A 27,010-nucleotide genomic window follows, 5' to 3' on the forward strand; every position below is an offset into this window, starting at 1 on the left:
GTAGGCTGTCTAAAATATCAAAAACTTCTTTCCAATATGAGGTTAGCTGAGTGCAAGCCCAAAAAATATGAAGCATAGATCCCACTTTCCCACACAGTCACCATCACAAAGGAGAGGAGTTAGGAAAAATGTGGTGAATGCGGACTGGAGGGAAATGCCACCCAAGGATAACCTTATATGCAGTTTCAACATGGGAACTACAAGCAAGGGAGGTCTGGAATAATGCGAAGGCCTCCTCCCATTCCTCAGAGTTCCAAGACTTATCAAGAGCCTTCTCCCAGAGATGAATTGGGTAAGTCTTCTGGAAGGAGGAGCGAGGGTCAATGGAGTGATAAATAGGTGTAAGACCACAGTGGGCCCACCTAAAGAGAAGGAGTACATCAGCGTTATAACTAACTTTAAAATAATCATGTGTTTGCTTACAGTGTCTGAGCAGGAGATATTTGTAGAAGCCATGTTTACATAGACTAAATTCCGCGGATAGAGAAGCATAGTCTTTATGTGAACCCCCATTGAAGAAATCATCTAAACTAGTCAGACCTCTAGAGACCCAGCTCTCCAGACTCAAGGATGGTACCAGTACGGAAATTATCCAGGTAGGAACGATCTAGGAGCTATCTAGGTGATCGGAGCGTGATGCATAAGAATGGATATATTTCTACGCCAAAATATATAAAATAGAATATACCAGATATAGAATATCTGGTAAAGGGCGAACACAGGCAGTCGTTAGGTGTAATCCAGATGGAAGTAAATATAAGTAGCGAAGTAGTATTTCTCAATATGCATCCAATGAAGGTCTTTCTCTCTAGCCAAGCCCCCAAATAATAAGGATACAAGGGTGGCGATGTGGTATCTCTGCATGTCAGGAACTCCAAGCCCACCTAATGAATTATGTCTAGTCAGGATTATGCGGGAGAGATGCGGCTTTTTCCCTGCCCAAATAAATCTAGTAGGTAAGCTATTAATGGATGTGAAAAAGGAGGGGGGGGGAGGGCAATGGGTAGTGTGCGGAAAAGGTATAAGAGGTGGGGAAGAAGGAGCATTTTGAAAGCTGTAATCCTACCCAACCAGGAGATCTTACTTAGGCTCATTCGATCAGCCTCAGATTGTAATAACAGTATCAGAGGGGGAAAGTTGGTTGAGTATAACAGGCAATACTGAGGAGTGAGGAGAATGACCAAATATTGAATACTGTGCTCCCTCCAATCAAGGGCATATTTTTGTTTAAGTGAGCAGACCACCTGGTTTGGAAGATTCAATGGGAGGATCTGTTTTTTGGCCATATTCAGTATATAGTAGTACAAAGAGCTGAACAAATCTATCAGAGTTAGAGCGCCTCTCAATGACGGGCCAGGGTTCATCATGGATAAAATGATATAGTTGGCATAACGAGAGTTAGTGTGGGGTCTACGAAAGATGGTAAGATCGTGAATATCAGAGTGAGATCTAATGGCACAGGCCAAGGGCTCAATAGAGAGGATAAAAATGAGAAGGGACAATGGACAGCCTTGACGTGTTCCGTTGGTAATGTCAAAACAAGAAGACAAAGCACTATTCACAAAGACTCTGGCCGAAGGAGTCGAGTAGAGGGCAGTTGTGGCTGACAGAAAGACCTCTCCCGTGCCCATCAATTTTAAAGCCGAGAAGACGAATGACTAGAGATGAGCGAACACTGTTCAGAACAGCCATTCCGAACAGCACGCTCACAGCACGCTCCCATAGAAATGAATGGAAGCGGCCGGCACACGGGGGGGTTAAGTGACTGGCCGCCGGCAAAGCGTATGTGCCAGGTGCTTCCATTCATTTCTATGGGAGCGTGTTGTTCGGATCGACTGATCCAAACAGTGTTGGCTCATGTCTATGAACGACCAATGGATACGATCGAATGTCTTTTCGGCGTCGAGTGCTAACATCAAAGTGGGAGATGTTGTTTGTTCTATATGATGCAAAAGGTTCTGCACTCTCCTGGTATTATCCGGAGCCTGACTACCAGCCACAAAGCTGACTTGGTCAGAGGCAACTAGCGAGGGGATGAGAGGGGCAAATCTATGAGCCAGCAGCTTCACATAGATCTTAACATCAGTATTTAATAGCGAAATGGGGCGAAAGTTTTGAGGGGAGTCAGTGGGTTTACCAGGTTTAGGAATAATAACAATGAAGGCCTCTAAGTTTCCCCTGGGGAAGTTACCAGTAGACATAGCAGTATTAGGCCGGGTTCACACGAAGTATTCTGGCTCGTGATTTGGTACATAGATGCCGCGGGAGGTTTTGCAGGCCGTATACACTCCCATTGTTTTCAATGGGAGCCGGTACTGTATACGCGGTACTATTTTGTGGCCGTGATTTTGCGGCAGCCGCAAAATAGCGCTGCGTATACGGTACCGGATCCCATTAAAAACAATGGGAGCGTATACGGCCCGCAAAAGCACCTGCGGCGTCTACATACCAAATCACGAGCCAGAATACTCCGTGTGAACCTGGCCTTATAGAATCTGGAAAGATAAGAGCATAGCACAGAGGTAAAAGTTTTATAGTATTCGTTAGTTATGCCATCCAGGTGTTATGCCATCGTTAGTTATGCCATCTAATGAGGCGATGTGAAGCGCCCACTTCGGGCGGCGGTCCCGAGGGGGCGGCAGCCCGGGCGTTTTTTTTTTTCCCCCTCACAACCAGCACAAGGAGAGCTGCCGCTCTCCTTGCGCTGGTTCAGACATCTACGTATCAGCATAGGCGGCGTCATCACGCCACCTACGCTGATACACAGACGTCCTGTGAGAGAAGAGGATGCGGCAGCGGGAGCAGCAGCGAACGGTCGGTTGGTAAGTATAATAACTCTTTTTTTGGTGTCTAATAGACCGCTGCCTGCTGGAGTATCTACCAGCAGGCAGCGGCCTATTTATCAACCCGAATCTGCTCACTGCCGCCCCCGCTTCCCCTTGTACTTTAGGCCGCGGCGGGCGGTAGTGAATAGGCCCAGGCCAGGCCGCGATCCCACTGCCGCTATTATTATATTCGGGGGTCTTTTCAGACCCCCGAGTATAATACTCGGAGCCCCAGGGGAAGTGAGAGAACATAATAAACACTGATACTCACCTCTCCGGGATCCGGTGTTAATCCAAGCAGGCTTCGGGGCTATATAGTAATGTGTCAGACATCACGTGGTCTGGGATAGTACCATATAGGCCAGAAGCCTGTATGGGCCTGTATGGTAACAGGCTGTTACTGCTACCACAGGCTTTGGGCCTATATGTTACTGCTACCACAGGCTTTGGGCCTATATGGTAATATCCCAGACCACGTGACGTCTGACACATTACCATATAGGCCCGAAGCCTGCTAGGAGTAACATCAGATCCCGGAGAGGTGAGTAACAGTGTTTATTATGTTCCCTCACCTCCCCTGGGGCACTGATTATTATACTCGGGGGTCTGAAAAGACCCCTGAGTATAATAATAGTTCATGGGTGTGCAACTGTGGCGCATAATAGAGCTTCAAGGGTCCACTGTGGCCCCTGTAACCTCTATTATGCCCCACAGCAGCCCCCCTGCAACCTCTATTAAGCCCCACAGTCTATTGTGCCACTGTGGGACATAATATAGGCTGCAGGGGCTGCTGTGAGATAGATAGATATAGATATATATATATATATATATATATATATATATACTGTGTGTATATATATAATAATAATAATACATTTTATTTATATAGCGCCAACATATTCCGCAGCAGTGTACAATTTATAGGGTTCAGATACAGACATACATAACAAAGAACGTCATTTCACACAATAGGACTGAGGGCCCTGCTCAAAAGAGCTTACAATCTATAAGGTAGAGGGGGTGACACAAGAGGTAGCAGGGGCGGCATTGCTTATACAGTGTTCAGACAATTTTGTGCATTAGGAATTGTGATAGGCTTGTCTGAAAAGATGCGTCTTTAGTTTGCGTTTGAAACTGTAGAAGTTGGGAGTTAATCTTATTGTCCGGGGTAGAGCATTCCAGAGAAGTGGTGCAGCTCGGGAGAAGTCTTGTATACGAGCGTGGGAGGTTCTGATAATAGAGGATGTAAGTGTTAGATCATTGAGTGAGCGGAGAACACGGGTTGGGCGGTAGACAGAGATGAGGGAAGAAATGTAGGGAGGTGCGGCATTATGGAGAGCCTTGTGGATGAGAGTGATAACTTTATATTTTATTCTATAATGAATAGGCAGCCAATGTAGTGACTGGCACAGACCGGAGGCATCGCTGTAGCGTCTAGCCTGATAGATGAGCCTGGCCGCTGCATTCAGAATAGATTGTAGAGGGGAGAGATTAGTGAGGGGAAGACCGATTAGTAAGGAGTTACAGTAGTCAAGGCGAGAATGAATCAGAGAGACAATAAGTGTCTTTAGTGTATCTCTGGTAAGGAAAGGGCGTATTCTGGAGATGTTTTTGAGGTGGAGGTGACATGAACGTGCGAGTGATTCAATATGAGGGGTGAAGGAAAGGTCTGCGTCAAATATGACCCCGAGGCAGCGGGCATGCTGCCTAGGAGTTATAGTAAGGCCTGAGACTACAATGGATATATCAGGGACAGATCTGTTAGATGGTGGAAACAGTAGTAGTTCAGTCTTAGAGGGATTTAGTTTCAGATAGAGCGAGGACATGATATTAGAGACAGCAGAGAGACAGTTGCTGGTGTTCTGTATGAGTGCAGGGGTGATGTCACGGGAAGATGTGTATAATTGGGTGTCATCAGCATAAAGATGGTACCTGAAGCCAAATCTGGCGATGGTTTGTCCAATGGGGACTGTGTAGAGAGAAAAGAGCAGGGGGCCGAGGACCGAGCCCTGAGGAACCCCAACAGCAAGGGAAAGAGGGGAGGAAACAGAGCCCGCGAATGATACACTAAAAGTGCGGTCTGAGAGATAAGAGGAGAACCAGGAGAACGCAGTGTCATTGAGGCCGACTGAGCGGAGTATAAGTATAGTTGTATATATATGTATATATCTATAGGGGTTGGATGTGTGGAGAAGTGAGGAGTCAAAGATGTCTGTGTTTCAAACTTTACAGAGTCAAGTCACAGCTGGAAGAAGTGGTCATGGCGGTCCAAAGGGAAGAGATGGGAAATGTGGGAAGACGTATTACTGCACAAAATATCACATTGCATTGTATTTATTGTAATGTTGTAATTCATTGTAATGGTACTGCTAGCACCCCCAATCCCCCCGCTGTCTGAGGCGGACGATCAAAAGATGAACAAGCCCCCCCCCCCCATTCAATACCGGGGGGGGGAGGCGTCTTTTGATCGTTCGCCGCAGGCAGCAGGGAGGCTAGGTTCACCACTGCATCCAGGCCAGGAGATTTCCCAGAGGGAAGAGAAGCAATAGTCTACGCAACCTCTTCCTCTGAAATCGGTCTTTCTAGTGATTGTGCCTGAAATGGAGAGAGAGAAGGAAGGTTCAAAGAATTTAAAAAGGTGGAAACAGCCGCGTCAGTCGACTGAGGGGTGAGGGGTCATTCTTCAGGTTGTAAAGTTTGGCATAGTAGTAGCTAAATTGGTCAGCAATGTCTGAAGGATTTTTCCCTTGGTGGTAAAATCAGTCAAAAAGGGTACATGAGACTTCAGGTGTCTCACTTTCAATTTATTAGCCAATAGTCATCCTGCATGATTCCCTTAAGAGTAATGTCTGACCTTCAATTTTTTCAGAGATTTCTCATAATCAGGAAGCAAGCAGTTGCGTAGACACTCCAGAGATATGTTGGAGCGGCGTGACCAGACTCCGCCACCATAAGGGTAACCGGAGTTTGGTCAGACCACTTAATAACATCAATAGTGGAGTTAGAAGCTGCCGCTAACCAAAGTCTATCTACCAAGAACATGTCAATTCTAGAGTAACTATTATGTACCTTAGAATAATAGGAGCTATCCCTCTCAGCACTATGATGGGCGCGCCAGACATCAAATAGATCATTCTGATCCAGGTAAGTATTGGAAATTCCAACAGACTAGCCAGTTTCGCACTCACTCGGAAAAATAAAAATATTCAATGGATGTCAGCTTTAATCAATGGATAATTTATTGCAAATTAGATAATGCGTTTCAGGGTTACGGAGTCAAACAGAATACTCCACCCCCTCATCAGATCTAAAAAGACAGAAATTACACTAATAACTATATAAGTCCAAAAAAACATATAAATCAGAAGAAATAAATAATTAAAAAATCTCTCAAAACGTTAAAATAATATTTTGTGTGTACACAGTACCTTTTAAGCATTAAAATAAAAACTTTCAACAAAATGTATCTTATCTACTGTATTACATAACATAGTGTGATATTGAACATAACGTAATGTTAACCAGTGCTGATACATTCATACTAGGGGAGATAATTCAGGCATAAGGAAAGCAGACAGATGGATTGAAGTAGAAGTATATAGCAGTCACTTTGACGGATAACAGTATAATTCTATTATATAACATAGTATGATATTACGCATAATGTGATGTTACCCAGTACTGATACATCATTACCAGGGGTGATAATTCTGGCATACTTTTAAAGAAAAGCAGACACTTAGGTGGATAAAAGTATAAATATAATAATTACCTTTGCTTTTACAGCTGAACAGCATGCAGTACTATCTGCATGCCATTCAGCGTCTTTTTAAAGGCAAAAACCGCGTGTTAGCAAGGTCTTCGTGCCAAGCCTCGCTGCCACTGCCAGGTTGGCCTTTTGCGTACACAGCAGGGGAATTCAATGCTAAGCAGTTGGGAAGATCGTCTTGGACCACTGTATAGCCAAAGCGCATGCGCACTCACTGTGAGAGGCGCGCTGTCATCCTATTTGTATTGTGCATTGTGATCCAGGAAGTTCTGCAGGGAGGGAGGGCTCCTACGGAACGAGGACGAAGAGTCCAGAGAGTGGTCTACCATTAAATTGAAGTCACCACAGAGGACCAGCCCTCCCTGGTGAACACGAGAGACCAGACGCATAATCCTAGAAAACGAAGCTGATGATTATTAGGAGCATACACAGAAACCAAGGAGCACAGAATATTATTAAGTTAACCCACTAAAATGATGTACCGACCCCTTGGGATCAATGATCTTATCTACTAGTTGAAAAGCGACTGTATTTTTAAAGGCAATTAACACACCTCTAGATTTAATAGTTTAGTGGGATTGGAAGATCACAGGAAAATCACGATGGTTAATGCTATGAGCAAAACCAACAAATACCCATATATACCCAACAAATTTGTTTCCTGAGCACATAGCACATCACAAGAGAGGGATTTAACTTCAGACCACAAGAATGATCTTTTGCTGGGACAATATAAGCCCCAGACATTAACCGCTTCCCCACCGCCTACTTAAGATTAACTTTGGCGCGGCATGGACTCTGTGCCGTGCCGACGTTAAAACACTGACCCGTCTAAAATGTGTCTCGGGTCGGCCGTGGGCTGCATCGGGAGCTGGTGTTAGCTATATCACCTGCTCCGAAACCACCGCTTGGAGTTGTTCTTGAAGAGGTTAATAGAGACTAATTTAATAGCCATAGCCGCATATGGGGAGTCGGCTAAAGAATAATTCACCAACCCGATGACTTAGTAGAGCAGGGGGATCACTCCCTTGAAGTACCTTGCAGTGAGCAATTGCAGGAAAACCTAAGTCAGTGAATATACTGTGAACCTGTAGGGAGAGACAAGAGGAGAAAGACACAGGGGAAAGGGGAAAGACACAAGACATAGACAAAGATAAGACACCACAGATGTAACAGCATTAGCAGAGAGCCAGTGAGGCAAACGTGGGCAAGATGAAATCACCCTGCAGTAAAACGGGGGGGAAATAAAGGTCAGTCTAAAAAAAAAACCTCCAAGGGATGACCATTAGCATGTGAAGGAAGTTTCACCCAAAATGACATTCAAAAAGATGAAACACCTCAGTAGGTCGATTTACTACGTGTCGTCACAGTGTGCCACAATTCTTGGATGCGATTAGAAGCATTTTTAGGGAGGTTCTCCATATCCAGGACACTAAGGTTCCAGTGCTTCAGCAGTTTACAGCCGTCCTCAACAGATCTGACCACGAAGAGCTCTTCAGTACGAGAAATTAGTAGACGGACCAGAAAGCCCCACTTGTATTTAATCTGGTTGTTTCGTAGAATAGCAGTAATAGGGGCCAAGGCCCTCCGTTGTTGCAGTGTAACAGCTGATAAATCCACATAAACTGAAACTTCTTTATATCTGTCAGGGAAAGAGTCCTTCTGTCTAGTAACTTGCATGAACATATCTTTAATATGAAAAAAGTATCTGTGCAATAACATCCCTAGGGGAATCATCAGACACATGTTTAGGTCTGGGTAGACGTTGAGCTCCATCTATAATGAGGACTCTAGGAGTGGTGTGAGGTAGCAGAGCTTTGATTAAGTGCTGTAGAAAGGGTACCAGATCAGAGTTGGAAACAGATTCAGGGACCCCTCTAAGTTTTACATTATTTTGTCGAGAGCAGTCTTCCAAATCAGCCAATTTTGACAGAATTTGTGATAAGTATTAGCTTGGTCATAGTGAGCATCGATAAGCTTGTTGTGAGATGTGGCAAACTCACCCATTTTGGATTCAATATAGTGGACCCTGCTGCCCAATTCCTGTAACAAGGTGTGGATAGGCGCCACCAGCAATGCAAAACTCTGTCTCAGAGACCGGTGAAAGGATTGAAGCATAGTTTTCATAGAGGAGCGGGTGAGGGGTCTCCCAATTCAGAGTCAGAGGGAACTGCGTAGTCTGCGGAGGTAGGCCCTGAAGCCAGGCGTTGGCATTGATTATGTGGGCTCTGCAAGTCAGGAGAGGGTGGAGGCCAGTCACCACCCGAGGGCCCTTTGGTGATGGGAGGAGAGGAGGTTGTAGGAGACTCACCGTCCAAAAGGTAGTGTGGTGTGGGGGTTGTGAGAGCTGAAGTATTCGGTGGTCAAGAAGTCGGAGGAACAGAGCTGCAGTGTCTACATGCTGCAACTTCAGTGGATTCCAGAGTCTGGATTAGACGGATGGGAGCCGGCGCCATCTTTGCTGGACTCGGACTGAGGCTGGAAGAAGAAATCAAGGAGTTTGTACAGACCTGCAGTCGTTTTCCGCTTACGGACCATTGCAGCAGAAGCATTGGAGCAGGTAAAACCCACGCCAGAGGTTCTGTCAAGGTGAAGTCGCTGTGAAGTAGCTAGGTTGACTGAGAGCTAACCTAGCATGCGACCATACAGTCAGACTACGCCCCCCATTGAATTGGTTTTTAAGACTATTTGGAATCCTAATGAAATTGGAGATGAGTTATATGTTTACATATCTGTAGATTTCACATGCAATTGCCTACTAAAATAGTGACTGTTTCCTAATCCATTTTACTTTCATTTTCCATCAATGACTTACCCTAGGTTCACACTAGCATTCAGCTTTCCAGTCTTCGACTCCACTTGGGGACCCGAAAAACAGAAAGCTAATCTGCTTAAAAAAGCAGTTACCTGTTGAAACCCATGGACCCCATAGACTGTAATACAGAAAAAAAAGCATAGAGAAAAGTCCTGCTTGCAGGACTTTTCTTTCCACATTTTTTAAGCGGGTTTGAGGATGGAAACCCCGAAGGAAATTCAACCCCAGCCTAAATCTCTCTTTGTCCTGCTCTCTAATTTTCTTTTTGTTTTTTTACTTCTGCTTCAAAGACAGATGGACAATAGTTTTTATATAGATGTTCAACAAGAGTGTTCCTTCCTGGTACCATGGTCTTCTGAGCAGTGTTCATAAAGTTCCAGAGGTGCAGACCATAAGAAGTATTAAAACTTGGAAAATCATCCCATTCCTTGAAATATCTTTTCCAGTCCTCATAAGGAATTGGATAAAAACGGTCAGGATGGAAGAAGGATAAACTTCCACATTTTACATCATGATGAAGATTAATTTTAGTGTGTGCGCACATTTTATTCAACACACGAGTTACAACTCCTGGTCCTTGGTGTCCCCATATTTTACCTCTATAGTTTTGAACGAAGTTTTCCATAAACATCCAAGCTAATGCATGCTGGGAAGAAAGTCCAAACACGCCGCTACTAAAGGCAGTTTCAGTCTGAACAGCCACAAAGTGGTCTATTAAGATAGGCTGAATGGTGATGATGTCGGTATCCATGTAAATCCCTCCATATGTCCACAAAAGGGAAAATCTACAGGCATCTGATAAAACATGAATCCAATAGCGCTCCTTTTCTGGATCAGCCTAGGAAGATAAAATCATCCGATCAAAGACAGATAAAGCAATTTCTATTGAATGTTTTATTTTGACCTCAGCATTTCCTGATATATCCGTTTTTAGTAAATAACCAAATTTTCCCTTAAACAATAAACCTGGAAGATCCGTCCTTATAACTCTGCATTGTGTTATTTAGTTACTATTCCTCCTGTAATGTAAGAAGAAATTGACATCTACCATTTAGCGGGAAAGTCACGCTTTTATACTCCTGTCCAGCGGTCCCGCCCTTCATATCCCGCTATGTCCCTTTAGTGTTTTACTTAACAAACTTTTCTCTGATCACCCCCCGCTCTTATAACAGCGACAACAGTGGTGGGTGATCGGGGGAAAATCTTGTATTATTGTAATCTGAAGAACCTGTGTGACATCAGACGTCACGTGCAAGATGGAGTGTGTGTGTGTTTCTGTGTGTGTCTGTGTGTGTGTGTCTCTCAGTAACCTAGGAGCAGAGATGGAAGAGGAACGTTATACTGGGGGCAGAGATGGAGGGTGGAACATGAAACTAGGGCCACAGATGGAAGGGGAACATGAAACTGGGGGCAGATGAAAGGGGGGATGTTAAACGGGGTGAGATGAAACTAGGGGCAGATGGAGGGGGAACATAAAATGGGGCAGATGAAGGGAGATATGAAACTGGGGGGAGAAATGGTGGGGGGAGAAGAAACTGGGGGTAGATGAAGGGGGTACCTAAACTGGGGGACATTAAACTGGGGACATCTGGAGGGGGCATTAAACCGTGGGAGTAGCTGAAGGGGGACCTCTCTGCCTTCAGTTGCTCCCAGCTACACCTACAGTTTAATGTCTGCTTCTAGCTGCCTGAGTTTAATGACCCCCCTCTAGTTGCCCCCAGTTTAATGTCCCACTTCAGTTGTCATTAATTTATTGCGCCCTCCAACTACCCCCACTGTTAATGCCCCCCTCCAAATGCCCCAGTTTCATGTGCCCTCTAGTTTCCCCCAGTTTAAACTAGGGCACCAGGAGAGGGACTTAATACTGTGGGGCAGTTGGAAGTGAACATTATAATGTGGGGACATATAATGTATGGGTGACTGTAGGAGGATTATACTGTGTGGGGGCACATGAAAAATGAATGAGAATAATATAATATAGTTGATATGTGAGGCCCAGTTCACATGTGTTTTCGGCCCATTCAGTTCGCCTATCTGCATAAAATATGCGGAGAAAAAATCCTGCAAGCAGCATTTTTCTCTCCACAAATCCCACAAAGCACATGAACCCCATTATAGGCAACTGCTTGTTTATGTGGATAGATTTCCATTCGGGGGGTCTACAAGAGGTCTCCCGGGTTGGAAATCCGAATGCAGATGTGAACCGGGCCTGAGATCCTTTTTATACCTCAATATGGAAAACATTCTATATTGGGAAAACTGCTGGCAAGGATGGACCTCTGCTATATGCAAATCCAAATAATAACTTTTTACTATTAAAAACACTTGACACATATAATATAAGACATTTGATAATATGTATATGGTGGTAGCTTAGTTCAGTGCTACAATTTTGTACATCTCTACCCACTGGCTTTAGTGATGACTATAGATGAGCGAGTACTATTCGAAACGGTAGTTTTGAATAGCACGCTCCCATATGAATGAGTGGACGCAGCCGGGGCTGCTGTCCAGCCGCCTAATCCCCTGCGCGCCGGACGCCCCCATTCATTCCTATGGGAGTGTGCTATTCGAAACTACCGTTTCGAATAGTAATTGCTCATCTGACCAATAAGTGGCCTCAGGGGTTGCTGGGTCATATGATCATATAAATGATCCCACCATCCATGTTTGACTTTTATATTATGGGTATGGCCAACTTCACCTTTTCCTACATCAGATCTCTGGGCAGTACCATGGTTCACAGAAAGTAAATCACTAAATACATCTCTATATAAACGCTATGCCAACCATGAATCTTTGGAGATTTGAGCTCTAAAACCTACAAATTGTGAGTCCTCTCTGGATTATAATACAAGCTGGAACTCGTAACTGCTTCGACCCATGCTTGGGCAATCCTGCCATTTGTCTTGGTACATGGAGATCAGCTCATCCTCTTGACGGGGGTTTCAACCTGGGTTTTGTGGGATAGTCTACATTTCCTTGAAGGAAAATGTGATGGTGGAAGTAGAGGTGAGGTCAACAAGCCACCCTTCGCCAAATCTGTTAGTGACTTAGTGGGTCTACACTCACCGGCCACTTTATTAGGTACACCTGTCCAACTGCTCGTTAACACTTAATTTCTAATCAGCCAATCACATGGCGGCAACTCAGTGCATTTAGGCATGTAGACATGGTCAAGACAATCTCCTGCAGTTCAAACCGAGCATCAGTATGAGGAAGAAAGGTGATTTGAGTGCCTTTGAACGTGGCATGGTTGTTGGTGCCAGAAGGGCTGGTCTGAGTATTTCAGAAACTGCTGATCTACTGGGATTTTCACGCACAACCATATCTAGGATTTACAGAGAATGGTCCGAAAAAGAAAAAACATCCAGTGAGCGGCAGTTCTGTGGGCGGAAATGCGTTGTTGATGCCAGAGGTCAGAGGAGAATGGCCAGACTGGTTCGAGCTGATAGAAAGGCAACAGTGACTCAAATAGCCACCCGTTACAACCAAGGTAGCCAGAAGAGCATCTCTGAACGCCGCACAGTACGTCGAACTTTGAGGCAGATGGGCTACAGCAGCAGAAGACCACACCGGGTGCCACTCCTTTCAGCTAAGAACAGGAAACTGAGGCTACAATTTGCACAAGCTCATCGAAATTGGACAATTGAAGATTGGAAAAACGTTGCCTGGTCTGATGAGTCTCGATTTCTGCTGCGACATTCGGATGGTAGGGTCAGAATTTGGTGTCAACAACATGAAAGCATGGATCCATCCTGCCTTGTATCAACGGTTCAGGCTGGTGGTGGTGGTGTCATGGTGTGGGGAATATTTTCTTGGCACTCTTTGGGCCCCTTGGTACCAATTGAGCATCGTTGCAACGCCAAAGCCTACCTGAGTATTGTTGCTGACCATGTCCATCCCTTTATGACCACAATGTACCCAACATCTGATGGCTACTTTCAGCAGGATAATGCGCCATGTCATAAAGCTGGAATCATCTCAGACTGGTTTCTTGAACATGACAATGAGTTCACTGTACTCCAATGGCCTCCACAGTCACCAGATCTCAATCCAATAGAGCATCTTTGGGATGTGGTGGAACGGGAGATTCGCATCATGGATGTGCAGCCGACAAATCTGCGGCAACTGTGTGATGCCATCATGTCAATATGGACCAAAATCTCTGAGGAATGCTTCCAGCACCTTGTTGAATCTATGCCACGAAGAATTGAGGCAGTTCTGAAGGCAAAAGGGGGTCCAACCCGTTACTAGCATGGTGTACCTAATAAAGTGGCCGGTGAGTGTACTTCACTAGTTGTCCGCCCTTGCACTTTAGATGCTAATATACAACGTTTACTACTTGTTATATATTTGTTGTAAGAAAATGGCTGTACATACCTTTTGATACCATGATAGAAGAGGGGTGTCAGTAAACAGATCTTCAAACCTTAGGGGCAGGATATAGACATTATTGAAAGACGAGAGAGAGGTGAAATTTTTCCTGATGTTTTTCTCGTCTTCTTCTGTAATAATATCACTTAACCCATTCATGAAGAAGATCACTGGTCTGTCCGGATACGCTCGAGCTGCTGATTCAATTGCACATAAGATTAAAGATGTTGGTTCCATTCTATTAGTGGTCTCCACGAATAAAATCCCATTTCCTTTACTGAGGATGACTTTAGGATTTACAGCATCATTTGGAACAACATGTGATCTTACATGTCTTATTGGTGTGTATTTGGGAACTTTATGCATCTGTTTAATGGTCACAGTTATTAAAAGGCAAAAGACCGCAAATATCAAAGCTAAAGATGAAGTCTTCAATTTTCCCAACATGTCTTGATATTATTAGACAAACCTATAGAAAGAAAATAAAACATATGCAACTTTTTATGAAGAATATGGAATAGTCAGAATAACTAGACTTACTTTAAGTCAAGGAAAGTGGCAATCGCAGTGAGATCTGGAAGGGCAGTGACTTTTGTAGGGACATATTTACTTGTTATGGTGAATGGGGAAGCAACAAGCCGACCTTCGCAGAATATTTAGATACAGGGCTACAAGTTGGTGTATTGGCGACCTCCTAGGCTTGGCATGGGTAAAGTAAAGTTACGTTTACTAAGCACCCTTCTCTAAAGAAAGCAGCCAAGTCAATGGAAGATGCAAGTGGTTGCAAAATTTGTCTGCGGTGCCTGCAAATGTTGCATTACATTATGTGTTCTCAAATAAATAGGTACTTATACAGTATAAATCAAAAAAATTGGAACATTGGCATGAAGTTTGCATGTTCTCCCGATGTTTACATGGGTTTACACTGGTTATTCCCGTTTCCTCACTCAAAAAACCCATACCTACTTTGCATCATTTTTCCAATCAGCCTAAAAGTTTTACACATTTTTTTATATGTCTTGAAGTTGTTTCATTTTCTGATGTAAATAGACTTGTTTGCTATGCCTGCTAAACTTCCACAGTTCTACTGCTTCATTTATTGCACACAAGCCTTGGGATAACCCCGACTTCCATCTACCAGGAGACCCACTATCCTCTATATTAATGTATTCCACCCTTCACTCTGCTAAACTAGGGACTGAGGAGGGTTTTGGTGGGATTACCAGAGCCACAATGAAAGAAATCCAGCCTCCGCTAGGACTACTCCCATCTCCACCACCACTCAGCATGCCCTAGAACCTTACATATTACCTATAGGAAGAAACATAGAAAGAATCACATGTACCTCATCACTCACAAAATAACTCATGCTTCATACTAAAGGAATAATTACAGAAACATGCAAAAATAATTTTTGCAATAAAACAGCTTCTGAAATTAGATTTGACTACCGTTTACTACATGCAGTGATGAATGACGTATCCTATGTGATAGGAGCACAGAATATCAAATTTGGTGAAGTCATTACCATGTGCTGTAATGCAGACATATTGCAACTGGACTTGAATGAAATAAACAATCTTTCTTCAATGCTTAAAAAAACTGAGTAACCAAATCAGATTCAATAACATAGTTGCAGGAATATGAAAAAGTCCCTGAGGTCAATCTCTCTATTGTAGACAATACGGTATTGTAGACACGGACAATAACTGCGGTGTGTGCAGAGGGCAATAGAATCTGGAAACTTAAACAAAATGATCTTGTTAATCTATAATTGCAATTTCTCTAAAATTGTTACTGATGCTGAGATACAATGTAGCAGAAGTATAAAGTCACCTACCTGTCTCAGAGTGTCTCATAAGTGTAATATATAGCTGGCAAAAAATTATCGCAACATTGTGCAACACCCATAAAAGAGCTATGTAACTCATAAAGGGGAGGTGTAGCTTGCATAAATTATAACCAAGTATTCAACAAATATCATATCACATAGGTTAATTATAGAGATATACAATAATAACTTGTTAATCTATAATTGCAATTTCTCTAAAATTGTTACTGATGCTGAGATACAATGTAGCCGAAGTATAAAGTCACCTACCTGTCTCAGAATGTCTCACAAGTGTAATATATAGTTGGCAATAAAGTATTACAATACTGTACAACACCCATACAAGAACTATGTACCTCATAAAGGGGAGGTGTAGCTTGCATGTATGACACAAGTATTATGTTACATAGGTTAATTATAGAGATTTAAAATAATAAAGATCATAAGAAATAATCTTCATTAACAGTAATTAAATCCAGAAAAGTAGAGAATGAAAAACTCAATCCAAATAGTCTTTTTCTTAAAGGGTCTGTCTTCCAAAATCTCTCATTGTCTATGTGCCCTATCAAGACATGTGAACAGATAGATGTTGACCCCTTACAGCAGAATTTGATTAAGGACTCCAATTTCTTGTGAGATCAATTCAATGCAATATTGTTCCTTTCACAGGCTACAACTTGCAATACAATCACTGGACGGGTGCCCAGACATACAAAGGATCTAACTTGCGCAAGGTTCACACCTGCATTCGGTTTCTGCTTTTCGGGTCCGTCCAGTTTTCACGCAAAAAATACACACGTTAGATACGTCCAGCTAGTAGGGGAGGCAAAGGACAAATCTGCAGTTTAATCTCATGACACTCCATGATGGAATAGTAAGTCATAGCAAGTTGTCCATTCGTGCACAATGAATTGTGTGTATTTAATACTGGTGGACAAACCTCTCAAGTTTATGGTTTGGCTGATTCAGTCCCAATATTATTTTCAGTATGAATAAATGTGTTCTAAATCTGAGTTTGATTTGGCTTACAATACTCAGGGCTCATAGGACTCTAATTTTTAAGGTAAGTTCACACTGAGTAAATGCTAGCTTATTTTGTAGAGTAAAATTACACTTGTAAATTTTGCTATCCCATTGACTTCAATGATATTTTTTACACGTGTAAAAATACGCCTGTAAAATGTCATTGAAGTCAATGGGAGTACATGTGTATTTTTACACGTGTATTTTGCAAAAATACACGCGCATTTACTCAGTGTGAATGGGTATGTTCACACAACGTTCACCTTTTCCGCCGTGTGGCTTTTTGACGCGGCTAGACGTGACTGGATGCCAATGCAATGCATCAGCATCCCGTCGTGTTATCCCGCTCCTGATTAGGCTCGGATGAATGGGCCTAAGCAGGATTGTGTCTCGAGCCACGGACGCTGCAGCTGACTCAGCCGTGGAATCCGCGTGAAGATAGGGCATATCAATTTTTTTTCCAGTAGCTAAAAAAAAACCTCGCTAGTGGAGAAAATCTGCGAGTGACTTCCAATGAAATGAAAGGGAAGCATTTTTGTAGGCGGATTTTGAGGCAAATTCCACGTCAAAATCCACTGCAAAACACTCTGTATGAACATACCCTAAGACAAACAGAGCCACAGCAATGTTAGGCTGGGTCCCCACGTTGCGTTCAAAAAGCGTTGCATTTTAAAGTACCCGCAAAGTGGATAGGATTCTGGCTAAACCCATCCATACATTTGAGAAAAAAAAATCGCAACGGAAAAGATGCGACTTCAAAAACGCTTCCGTTTTTGTAAATTGTAACTTCTCAATTATACCTACAGAAATGCTGGCAGTTTCCCTGTAGGTACAATAGAGATATAAAGTCTGCAGAAAAAAGCTCTGCACCACGGTCTTTTCCACAGAGATTTTCGGGTACGTGGGGCTTTAGCCTTAAAGTGAAATGTATGTCCATAGCCAGGTTCAACCGGAATATTCCAAATTGTTTGTTTTCTTACGAAACCAAACAAATAGAGATTTGCCTCAGACAAACTAAAATGGCCCCAGAGTATAATAGGTAGAGGCCCAGGAAAAGTGAATAAAGTTAAAAAAAATATATTCCTACTCACCTTTAATTACCTCTTTTGGTATCCGGCACTCTCCGGGAGACAGTATACTTCAGACAGTATACCTGCAAGAAAGTCCTGATGTAGGAAATACTGTGGTATCATGTGAGTCAAAACCTGTTCAGATGCTTATCTTCTAGTGTTTCAGGTGCCACCTGCCTGAATTTTTATGATCACTGATGTAGTAACAAGATGTTATTCATGAGGATGACTTTTTTTTGCAACCGATTTCACCACACCCTGGGTGCTGCGATGAAGCTTGCGATCCCGCACCCATGTTCCTGTACAGTGTTAAAGGGAACTGGTCTGAAAGTTTTGGGACACTAAAGCACCAGAATGAGTTTGTGGACAGGTGGTTTAGTGTCCCAAACCTGCTGATGATAAGCCAGTCCATCCTAAATGACTGATACCTACTAAGAGATGAGCCCAATGTTCTCACTGAATTCACCTCTAGTGCCCCCACCACATGTACTCTTCTCCATCATCTGGGCAGCACACATCACCTTCATTGTGCATACACTGCACATCAAATACACAAAGAGGTTGACCAGGATACAAATTCCGGGCACGACTAGTATGTTTACAGAGAGTGCCAATAATTTTTTTATTTTATTAGTACCAGCTTAGTAAAACTAGCTAAACTGGTTTTCCAACTTCTGCTCAGAAATTAGGAAGAAGCACATCAGAGACACATAGACTTTAGGGGCTGTTGCTGGGCTACATTTCAGCTCCCTCCAAAGTTTTTCGATTGGGTTCAGGTCTGGAGAGTGGCTAGGCTGCTCCAGAACCTTGAAATGCTTCTTATAGAGCCACTCCTTAGTTGCCCTGGCTTTGTGCTTCGGGTCATTGTCATGCTAGAAGACCTAGCCACGACCCATCTTCAATGCTCTTACAGAGGGAAAGAGGTTGTTGGACAAAATTTCATGATACATTACCCCATCCATCCTCCCTTCAATACAATGCAGTCACCCTGTCCCCTTTTCAGAACAGCTGCCCCAAAGTATGATGTGTACACTCCCATGCTTCATGGTTGGGATCATGTTCTAGGCTATGGCTATGACTAAGGGACTCAACACCATGTCCTGAAACGCGTAAGCTGTTCCTCTTTTTTTCTTGCTCCTGAAACATGTTTATGTTTTTTATATCAATGAAGTAAAAGTTACATTTTAAGTATTTGATTGCCGGACGATAATTTTTTCTATTTTGTATGGTGTTCTAGGGGTTGTACTCATCCATCTTTTCCTCCAAGCAAGGTGAATGGCTATTTTTGGTCTCATCTGACCACATGAACCTTTCCCATGCGTCCTCTTTCTCATCCAGATGGTCGTCGGTGAATTTCAAATGGGTCTGGACATATGCTGACATGAGAAGAGTGAGGTTCCATGCCCTGCAGGATTGTAATCCATGGTGGCGTACTGTGTTACTAAAGGTAATCTTGAAAACTGTGGTTCCAGCTCTTTTCAGTTCAGGCCATTGACCAGATCCTTCCGTTTAGTTCTGGGATGATTCCTGACCTTTCTCAGAGTCATCCTTACCTTATGAGATAAGATCTTGTATGGAGCCCCAGAATGTGAAAGATTGACAGTCATCTTGTGTGTCTTCCATTTTCTGATAATTGTACCAGGAGTTGTTGCCATCTCACCAAGCTGCTTGCCTATTGTCCTGTAGCCCATCCCAGCCTTGTGCAGGTCTATAATTTTGGCCCTGGTATCCTTAGACAGCTCTTTGGTTTTGGCCATGGTGGAGAGGTTGTAGTCTGATTGAGTGTGTGAACAGGTGTCTATTATACAGGTAAGTTCAAACAGGAGCAATTAATACATGTAATGAGTGCAGAGTAGGAAAGACTAACAGGTCTGTGAGAGACAGAATTCTTGCTGGTTGGCAGGTGATCAAATACTTATTTCATGCAATAAATTGGAAATTAACTATATAAAAACCATACAAGGTGATTTTCTGGATTTCTTTTCTAGATTCTGTCTCTCACAATTGAATTGTACCCATGATAAAAATTACAGACCTCTCAGGAATCCTGTTGTAGTTCGGTAACTATTCCATATTTAGCTAAATAAAATGTATCATTATAAGTAAATGTGCTCCAAGAAAAAATGTTTTGTCTCAGGCCGAGATCAAAGATCCCTCCATAGGCTCATGTCTAAGAGAGATCCATGAAATTGCTTTACACTTGCACTAAGTACAGTATAAGTACTTTTTTCAGTGCCAAGTGCAGAATCCTATCCTCTGCATGTATCTTTAAAGAGAGAAGAGAAAACAGATAGATAGACAGACAGACAGACAGATAGATGATTTAATAGATAGATAGATAGATAGATAGATAGATAGATAGATAGATAGATAATGCAGATCGAATCATATACTGTTTAACAGATTGTGATCATACTGTAGTGGATAACACATTCCATCCTGCTCTTTATCCCAATGTCTGTGACAAAGTTTTTCCAAGCTGAAAAATCCCAATGTCTGTGTCAAATTCCATACCTGTCAGGCAGAATTTTCCGCCTCCGACTTGTATCATGAGGTGTACAACCTCAAAAAGACCTCTCCAATGCCTACCCACGGCCATGACAACAAAAATCTGAGAAGACTCCTTCCTTAGCTCCGTCCTCGTACCAAAACTTACACGTAAGATGCATCCTCTTAAGTCATATCCTCCCTGCTCTGCTCTTCCCTGAATCAGAACTAGAAAATTTACTACCAAAAGCACAGGCCTCCTCTTATCTGTGTAGAGCTACTCTGCTATAATATCACTAAGCTACCAAGTCTCTTACTGTCATCTATTTTAGATGACAGTAAGGGGTCATATATGGTATAATGCCCCCCCCCCCAGTGGCGTAACTACCGCCATAGCAGCAGAGGCAGCTACCACAGGACGGGGAACATTAGGGCCCGGTGACAGCCGATACCGCTGCTTTTCGGACCCCCGAGTATAATGATTGGTGGACCGGGAGAGGTAAGAAACATAAAAAAACACTGTTACTTACCTCTCCACAATCCAGAAAGGCTTCGGCCTAGTCGTCTGACGTCTCATGACCCCGGCCTGCGTCCCGGGTCATGTGACGTCTGACGTAATTGAAGATAGACTATTTCAGAGGCCAACAGCGTAGGAGACAGGAGATAGGTGAGTAACAGAGTTTTTTTTATGTTTTTCTCCCCCTGGGTCTCTGATTATTTTCAGACCTCAGAGTATAATAATTGTTTATGGGTGTCCACAGTGGGACATAATACTGTGTGCAGGGGCCACTAAGGGATATAATACTGTGTGCAGGGGCCACTATGGAGGATAATACTGTGTGCAGGGGCCACTATGGGATATAATACTGTGTAATAGGGCCACTATGGGGGATAATACTGTGTACTGGGGCCACTGTGGGGGATAATACTGTGTGCAGGGGCCACTAAAGGATATAATACTGTGTACTGAGGCCACTATGGAGGATAATACTGTGTGCAGGGGCCACTATGGGATATAATACTGTGTAATAGGGCCACTATGGGGGATAATACTGTGTACTGGGGCCATTGTGGGGGATAATACTGTGTGCAGGGGCCGCTATGGGATATAATACTGTGTAATAGGGCCACTATGGGGGATAATACTGTGTGCAGGGGCCACTATGGGGCATAATACTGTGTGCAAGGGCAACTATGGGGGATAATACTGTGTGCAGGGGCCACTATGGGGGATAATACTGTGTGGAGGGGCCGCTATGGGGGATAATACTGTGTGGAGGGGCCGCTATGGGGGACATAATACTGTGTGCAAGGGCCACTATGGGGTATAATACTGTGTGCAGGGGCCACTATGGGGCATAATAGAGCACACAGGAATGCGAGGGGGTCGGTTGAGGTGTTGGTGTGGGAGGGGGGCCATGTCAAAAGTTCGCCATGGGGGCCCCGCCATTTCTAGTTATGCCACTGATGCCCCCTTGAAGTATAAAGTCACACTTCAGACCACCAAAAAGTTTAATGCCATTCCTTGTCAGCTGAACACGTTATCTTGTTACCTTGTGGTTCCTACAAAAAATAAGTAATACTAACACTTGTGACTCCCACAACACATAATGCCCCCACACAATATAATTTGCTTCTTTTAAATCCCACTCAGTATTATGTCCTCATTGAGGGCCCCACACAGTGTAATGTCTTCTTTATGGCTCCATACATTTCAATGTCCCCTTGTGGTCTCCATAAAATAGTGCCCTTATCTTGTGAGTCACACACAATATAATGTCCACGAATGGTTCATTAAAGTATAATGTCCTCCTTTGTGCCACCACACAGTATAAGGGGCAAGTTTCGAGCAGAAAGTGAAGAGGAATTTGAGGTGACCTTCCAAATTCTCCAAATTCTTCACAGTCCAGCAATGAAGCTCATGGCACTGACATCTGTGTCACTGGGGTGCATAGCCGCACAGCTGACTGTTTGCTGAATTCAGTGTACTGTCAGCTTTCTAGTGTTATATAATGGTGCCGATGTCAGAGGACATGAGAGTCCTCTTTAACATAAGATTTAATCAGAACATGGGACCACATGCTTTTATAATCAAACACATATGAACCAAATGATTATACCTGTCAGCTGACCCAAAAATTGTGCAAAGAAAGCGCAAATCAGTATAGGAAGTATAAGCAAGCCAACAGGACATTCAACTGCACATGCTAATGCTGACATTCTTACAGGCACGCTTGCTCCCATAGGAGGAGTGTGAGTGCCTGCCACCATATTTAGGTAGGGCAAGCAATGGGGCATGTCCTTTTGTTCATAAATATGCATCCTTCAGAAATTGTTTTTAGATATACCTGAAGAAGAAGCCGAGAGCTTCGAAACGTTGTAATCTGTCATCATTATTAGTTAGCCATTAAAAAAGGTAACAACCTCTAAAGACTCTCAAGTTTTTTTGTTTTTTATATTAGAATTAGTTGGTAAGATAAATCTCTATCTCTATCTCTACATAAAATGGAATTATTGTTCCCATTCTACTGTACCAGGAGAACCTCATGTTTGGAGACTTTAGCTTCCTTGTATCCACTTTTGATATTTCTCTCATTAGAATCTCTTTTCCTGAATCTCTCAGACAATTCAGATGTTTATTCTTTGAAACGGTTGTGGCACCTATAAGGGGCCCAAATAGTCCCCTCTGAGGTTTCTTTTTTTATTAGGGTGTTACTTGCTGGATTACTCAAGCAGTTAATGCCCACTATCTAGTTACTGATCCTTGTTCCTGCCAACAGCCTCTTCCACTTGCCTCCAGGGGGCAGACTCATGTCCCAATTCTAGGCAGCGTTAGGATATTGCAATGTTGGAATGTGATGTGCAGCACACAAGGTCCCTTGGAGGACAAACAGAAAGTGTACGAGGTCATGGGCAGGAGCAGGGATCGATAAATGAACAGCAACTGATACATGCTGGACTTTTCCAGCACACTGAAAAGTCATTGTATGGGGTGGACACATACTGTATTGGGAGTCTATAAAGGTGACAATTACTGTATAATGATCACTTAATGGGACACTTACTGCAAAGGAGTGAGTAATGGGGAAGAACACTGTGTTTGGGGCCAGAAAAAGAGCAAATTACTGTGTGGAGGCCAATGAGGAGGCAATATGCCATGTGGAGGGTCAGTAAAGGGGGGGTATTGTACTGTATGAGGACTGAAGGAGGGATATTATAGTATGAGGGCAGTAAAGTGGGCTTTATACCATGTGGGGTCCAGGAAAGGATAAGCAGCCAGGAAAGGGGGTTTATACCACATGGGAGCCAGTAGGGAATATTCACATGTATGAATTTGGTGCTTATTTTGAGGTCTCAGAATCAGAGACAAATTCCATTCTGATTCTTCCTCTTATTGTTTTCAATGGGAGGCAAAGATCAAAGCAGGATGATGAAAAAATAAGCAAGCTTAGTCATAAATTAAGCACCTCTTCCATGTTCTATATGCTGAAACCAAATCTAGAACAGCTCCTTTCTGGTATCATTCATGCCAGATAAACTGGAGACATCCTGTCCGACACTATATGACGAAGAGATGAGCTTGAATGGAGTAAAGCATTTACAGACGTAGCTTTCCTGAAGAAATAAGAGCACACAGCTCCCTATTCATCAACATGGAAATGGAAATCAAGGAAATCCACATTCAATGTTCCTACTTTGTAAGTTACCTAAATGTTGAGATTGTTAGTATAAGGGGCTCTATCATTGGAATAACGTTATTTTTGATATTCATATGCATGAATAACCATTCAGGTGCTGCTACTCGTTTTTTTAAAGACCATCCCCCCCCCCCCCCCGATCTTAGACTCCGCCTCCTTACAGACGAGCCTCTGGCAGAGTGTCACGTTCGTGTCAGAGTCCAGACACAGATTCCAGGCTGCAGATTGCACCGCTAAGGAGACAGGGAAGGAGACTATCCCTGGCACTACGGTGGCTAGCTAGGCCCTGCCTACGGGTGGTGGTCAGCTGTCTCCAAGCTAACCTTGGCCCCGACGACTCCTGGCTCTCTAGCACGAAGACCTGACAGACAGACAGGGCAAGAGCTGCAAGAAGCTAGGGACTGGGGATTCTAGGGTGGTGACCCCTGCAGAAATTAAGGTGCAGCTGCGGACAAACAAACAGGACGGGAGGTGCTGGACAACTGACACGCAGCACAACAAAGTACAAAACAAGAGGAATGAGGAGAGGGACAGTGGAGAGGTGAGGAAAGGGTAAACACGAGACTGGGGTAAAATAAACTGGAACCCACCTCAAACTACCAGACAGTGCCAAACAAACAGACATGAAGGGCAGGGCAGAGTAGAAGTGTGGAGGGAAAAACCAACTCACACACAAACAACACTCAAACTCCTCTCTAGTCTGTAAGCACAAGCAGAACACTCCTCCTCCTCCTCCTCCTCCTCCTCCTCCTCCTCCTCCTCCTAAGGCCAAGAATTCTAAGTTGGAACCATGAAAACCGGCAACTGGTGGAGACAGCCCTCTGCCTAATAAAGGCCCCAGCCTCCTTCCATAGGATAATGGCAATACATAACACCTGAGGTTACACTTATAACCCCAAGTGTGTTCAGAAGACCAAAACACATGTACACACTGATGGCTCAATGGTAGGGAACCCACCAGCAGATCACAGAAGCCCAGATCGAATCCCCGACAGAAACATACACCAACACACGCACGCAATCAGGTCATGACACAGAGTCAGCGTTGATTGGCCGAATGCTGTACACTGGCCAATCAACGCTGATTAATTCATTCCTATGAGAAAAAGTAAGATCCCTCGTAACATCAAGCTGCCAGCTCTTCCGACTAGCAAGGACGAGCCTGCTGCAGAACCAGCGTTGATTTGCCAAATGCTATACACTGTATAGCATTCACCCAATCAACGCTGGTTCTGAATCAAATATTTACTGCGAATGGCTAGTGGTATTCGATCGAGTAAGAATATTTTGAATACCGTAGTACTCGATCGAATACCTACTCGATAGAATACTGCTCGCTCATCTCTATTAAACAACAATGTATTGTAATGCTTCGGTGATGAAAGCTCCCTGTATAGTAAGCAATAATGACAATCTTAGTATGAGGCAGTTTTCGCATGACCAATAGTGTGTATAAGCTCAGTAAGGCCGCTTGCACACTACAGTAACACTACAGTCTCCGGGCCATGGATTCTACAGCTCCAAAGACTTCTATGGAACCTGCAAAATTCACAGCTTTGTGCACAAAGAAGTCTATGGAACTGCCAAATCCATGGCCTGGAGGCCCATAAAAAATATTACAGTGTGCACGCAGCCACTAAAGATACCAGACATGTTTTGTCAGTGCATGCGTGCATGTGTATGTGTAATTCATGTGTATGTATGCGTGTGTGCATGCACGTGTGTATAGTCCATGTATATGTATGCGTGTGTGTGCACATGCGTGTGTGTATTTGTGTGTGTGTCTGTGTGCACATGTGTGATCCATGGGTATGTATGCGTGTGTGCATGCACATGTGTGGTCCGTGCATATGTATGCGTGTATGCGTGTGTGTGATCCACGTGTTTCTCTGTGCACAGAGCAAGTGTCCATGCATGCGGTAGTTGTGTGTGAGTATGTATGTGCTCTGTTCGTCCGTGTGTGTAGTGTGCATCCATCTGTGTGTCTTTGCATGCGTGTGGTCCATGCATGCGTGTGTGGTATTTGTTGGATGGTGTTTGTGTGGTGTGTTGTGGCATTTGTGTGGTGTTGTGCCTGTGGGTTGGTGTATGTGTGCTGTCTGTGTGATGTATATATGGTGTTTGTGAAATGTTTGTGTGTTGTGTGTGGTGGTGCGGCCCCTTTAGCAGTGACTCTTTGGCGCTGTCGCTATAATCCGTCCCTGTCAGTCACAACTGTTGTTTTCCCCTCAGCACTTTCCCTTTCACTTTTCCCCATTATATGTATAGGGCCTAAATTTAGGGGCCCCAACCTCATGATGGGGGGACACTAGTGAGATGTAACGTGCGCAGTATTCTGCTCCTGTGAGTGGAGAAGGGGCGTGCCAAATTTCACCCAAATCGGGCGAGAACTGTGAATTTGTATAGAGCAGGCTACTATAGATTTTGAGTTTTATATATATAGATTATATTATTCACTGTATAAATAAATTTAGCATAAGCTTCAGTATGATCTACACCAATAATAACATATATAGATAAATATAGAAAACGTACATTTGGAAATAGCTATGAGAAACTATGAAGAAACATTCCAAATCACATTTTGTATTTCAGGATCTTCTGACACAAAACACACTGTAATGTTTGAACTACAAGTAATATTTGCATCATAAAGTATCAAAAAAGAGATATCCAATAAAAGACATAGTAATACATAGTAGGTACAAAGCTGATAACATTGAAAAAATACACATCCATCAAGCTCAACCTATAATCCTACCATGTGAAGTAGGACGAACATCCCTTTGAGGCCAGCATTTGCCACCATGTCTGTCTTGTGGAGCTCTAGCCAAGGTGACATTGCTCATACACTAGGTCAGGGGTAGGAAACCTTTTTTGTTCGGCGTGACAATTTAAATTAAAAAATCTAAGATGATGTCATCGGAGTGCCGCACAATAATAGACGTGCTGCAGTGGCGTAACTAGGAATGGCAGGGCCCCGTGGTGAACTTTTGACATGCCCCCCCCCCCCCCCAACCGACACAGAAGTCCTCGACCGACCCCCTCCTCTGCACTCTATTATGTCCATTAGTGTGGTTTTCACTGACCTATACAAATATATGAAAGATATAGG

At 43.5% G+C, this 27,010-nt stretch overlaps 1 protein-coding gene across 1 annotated transcript; it reads right to left on the bottom strand.

Moving 5' to 3' along the window:
* Positions 1 to 9,003: 9,003 nt before the first annotated feature.
* On the bottom strand, positions 9,004 to 14,023 carry LOC142196927 (alpha-1,4-N-acetylglucosaminyltransferase-like). The gene is made up of 3 exons (XM_075266905.1): positions 13,793 to 14,023; positions 9,687 to 10,247; positions 9,004 to 9,072 (listed from the first exon to the last, which is right to left on the bottom strand). Exons 1-3 carry the CDS (start codon positions 14,021 to 14,023, stop codon positions 9,004 to 9,006), a joined length of 861 nt encoding a protein of 286 aa, XP_075123006.1.
* Positions 14,024 to 27,010: the final 12,987 nt, after the last annotated feature.

The sequence above is a fragment of the Leptodactylus fuscus genome, chromosome 3, assembly GCF_031893055.1.
Source record: "Leptodactylus fuscus isolate aLepFus1 chromosome 3, aLepFus1.hap2, whole genome shotgun sequence".
NCBI lineage: Eukaryota > Metazoa > Chordata > Amphibia > Anura > Leptodactylidae > Leptodactylus > Leptodactylus fuscus.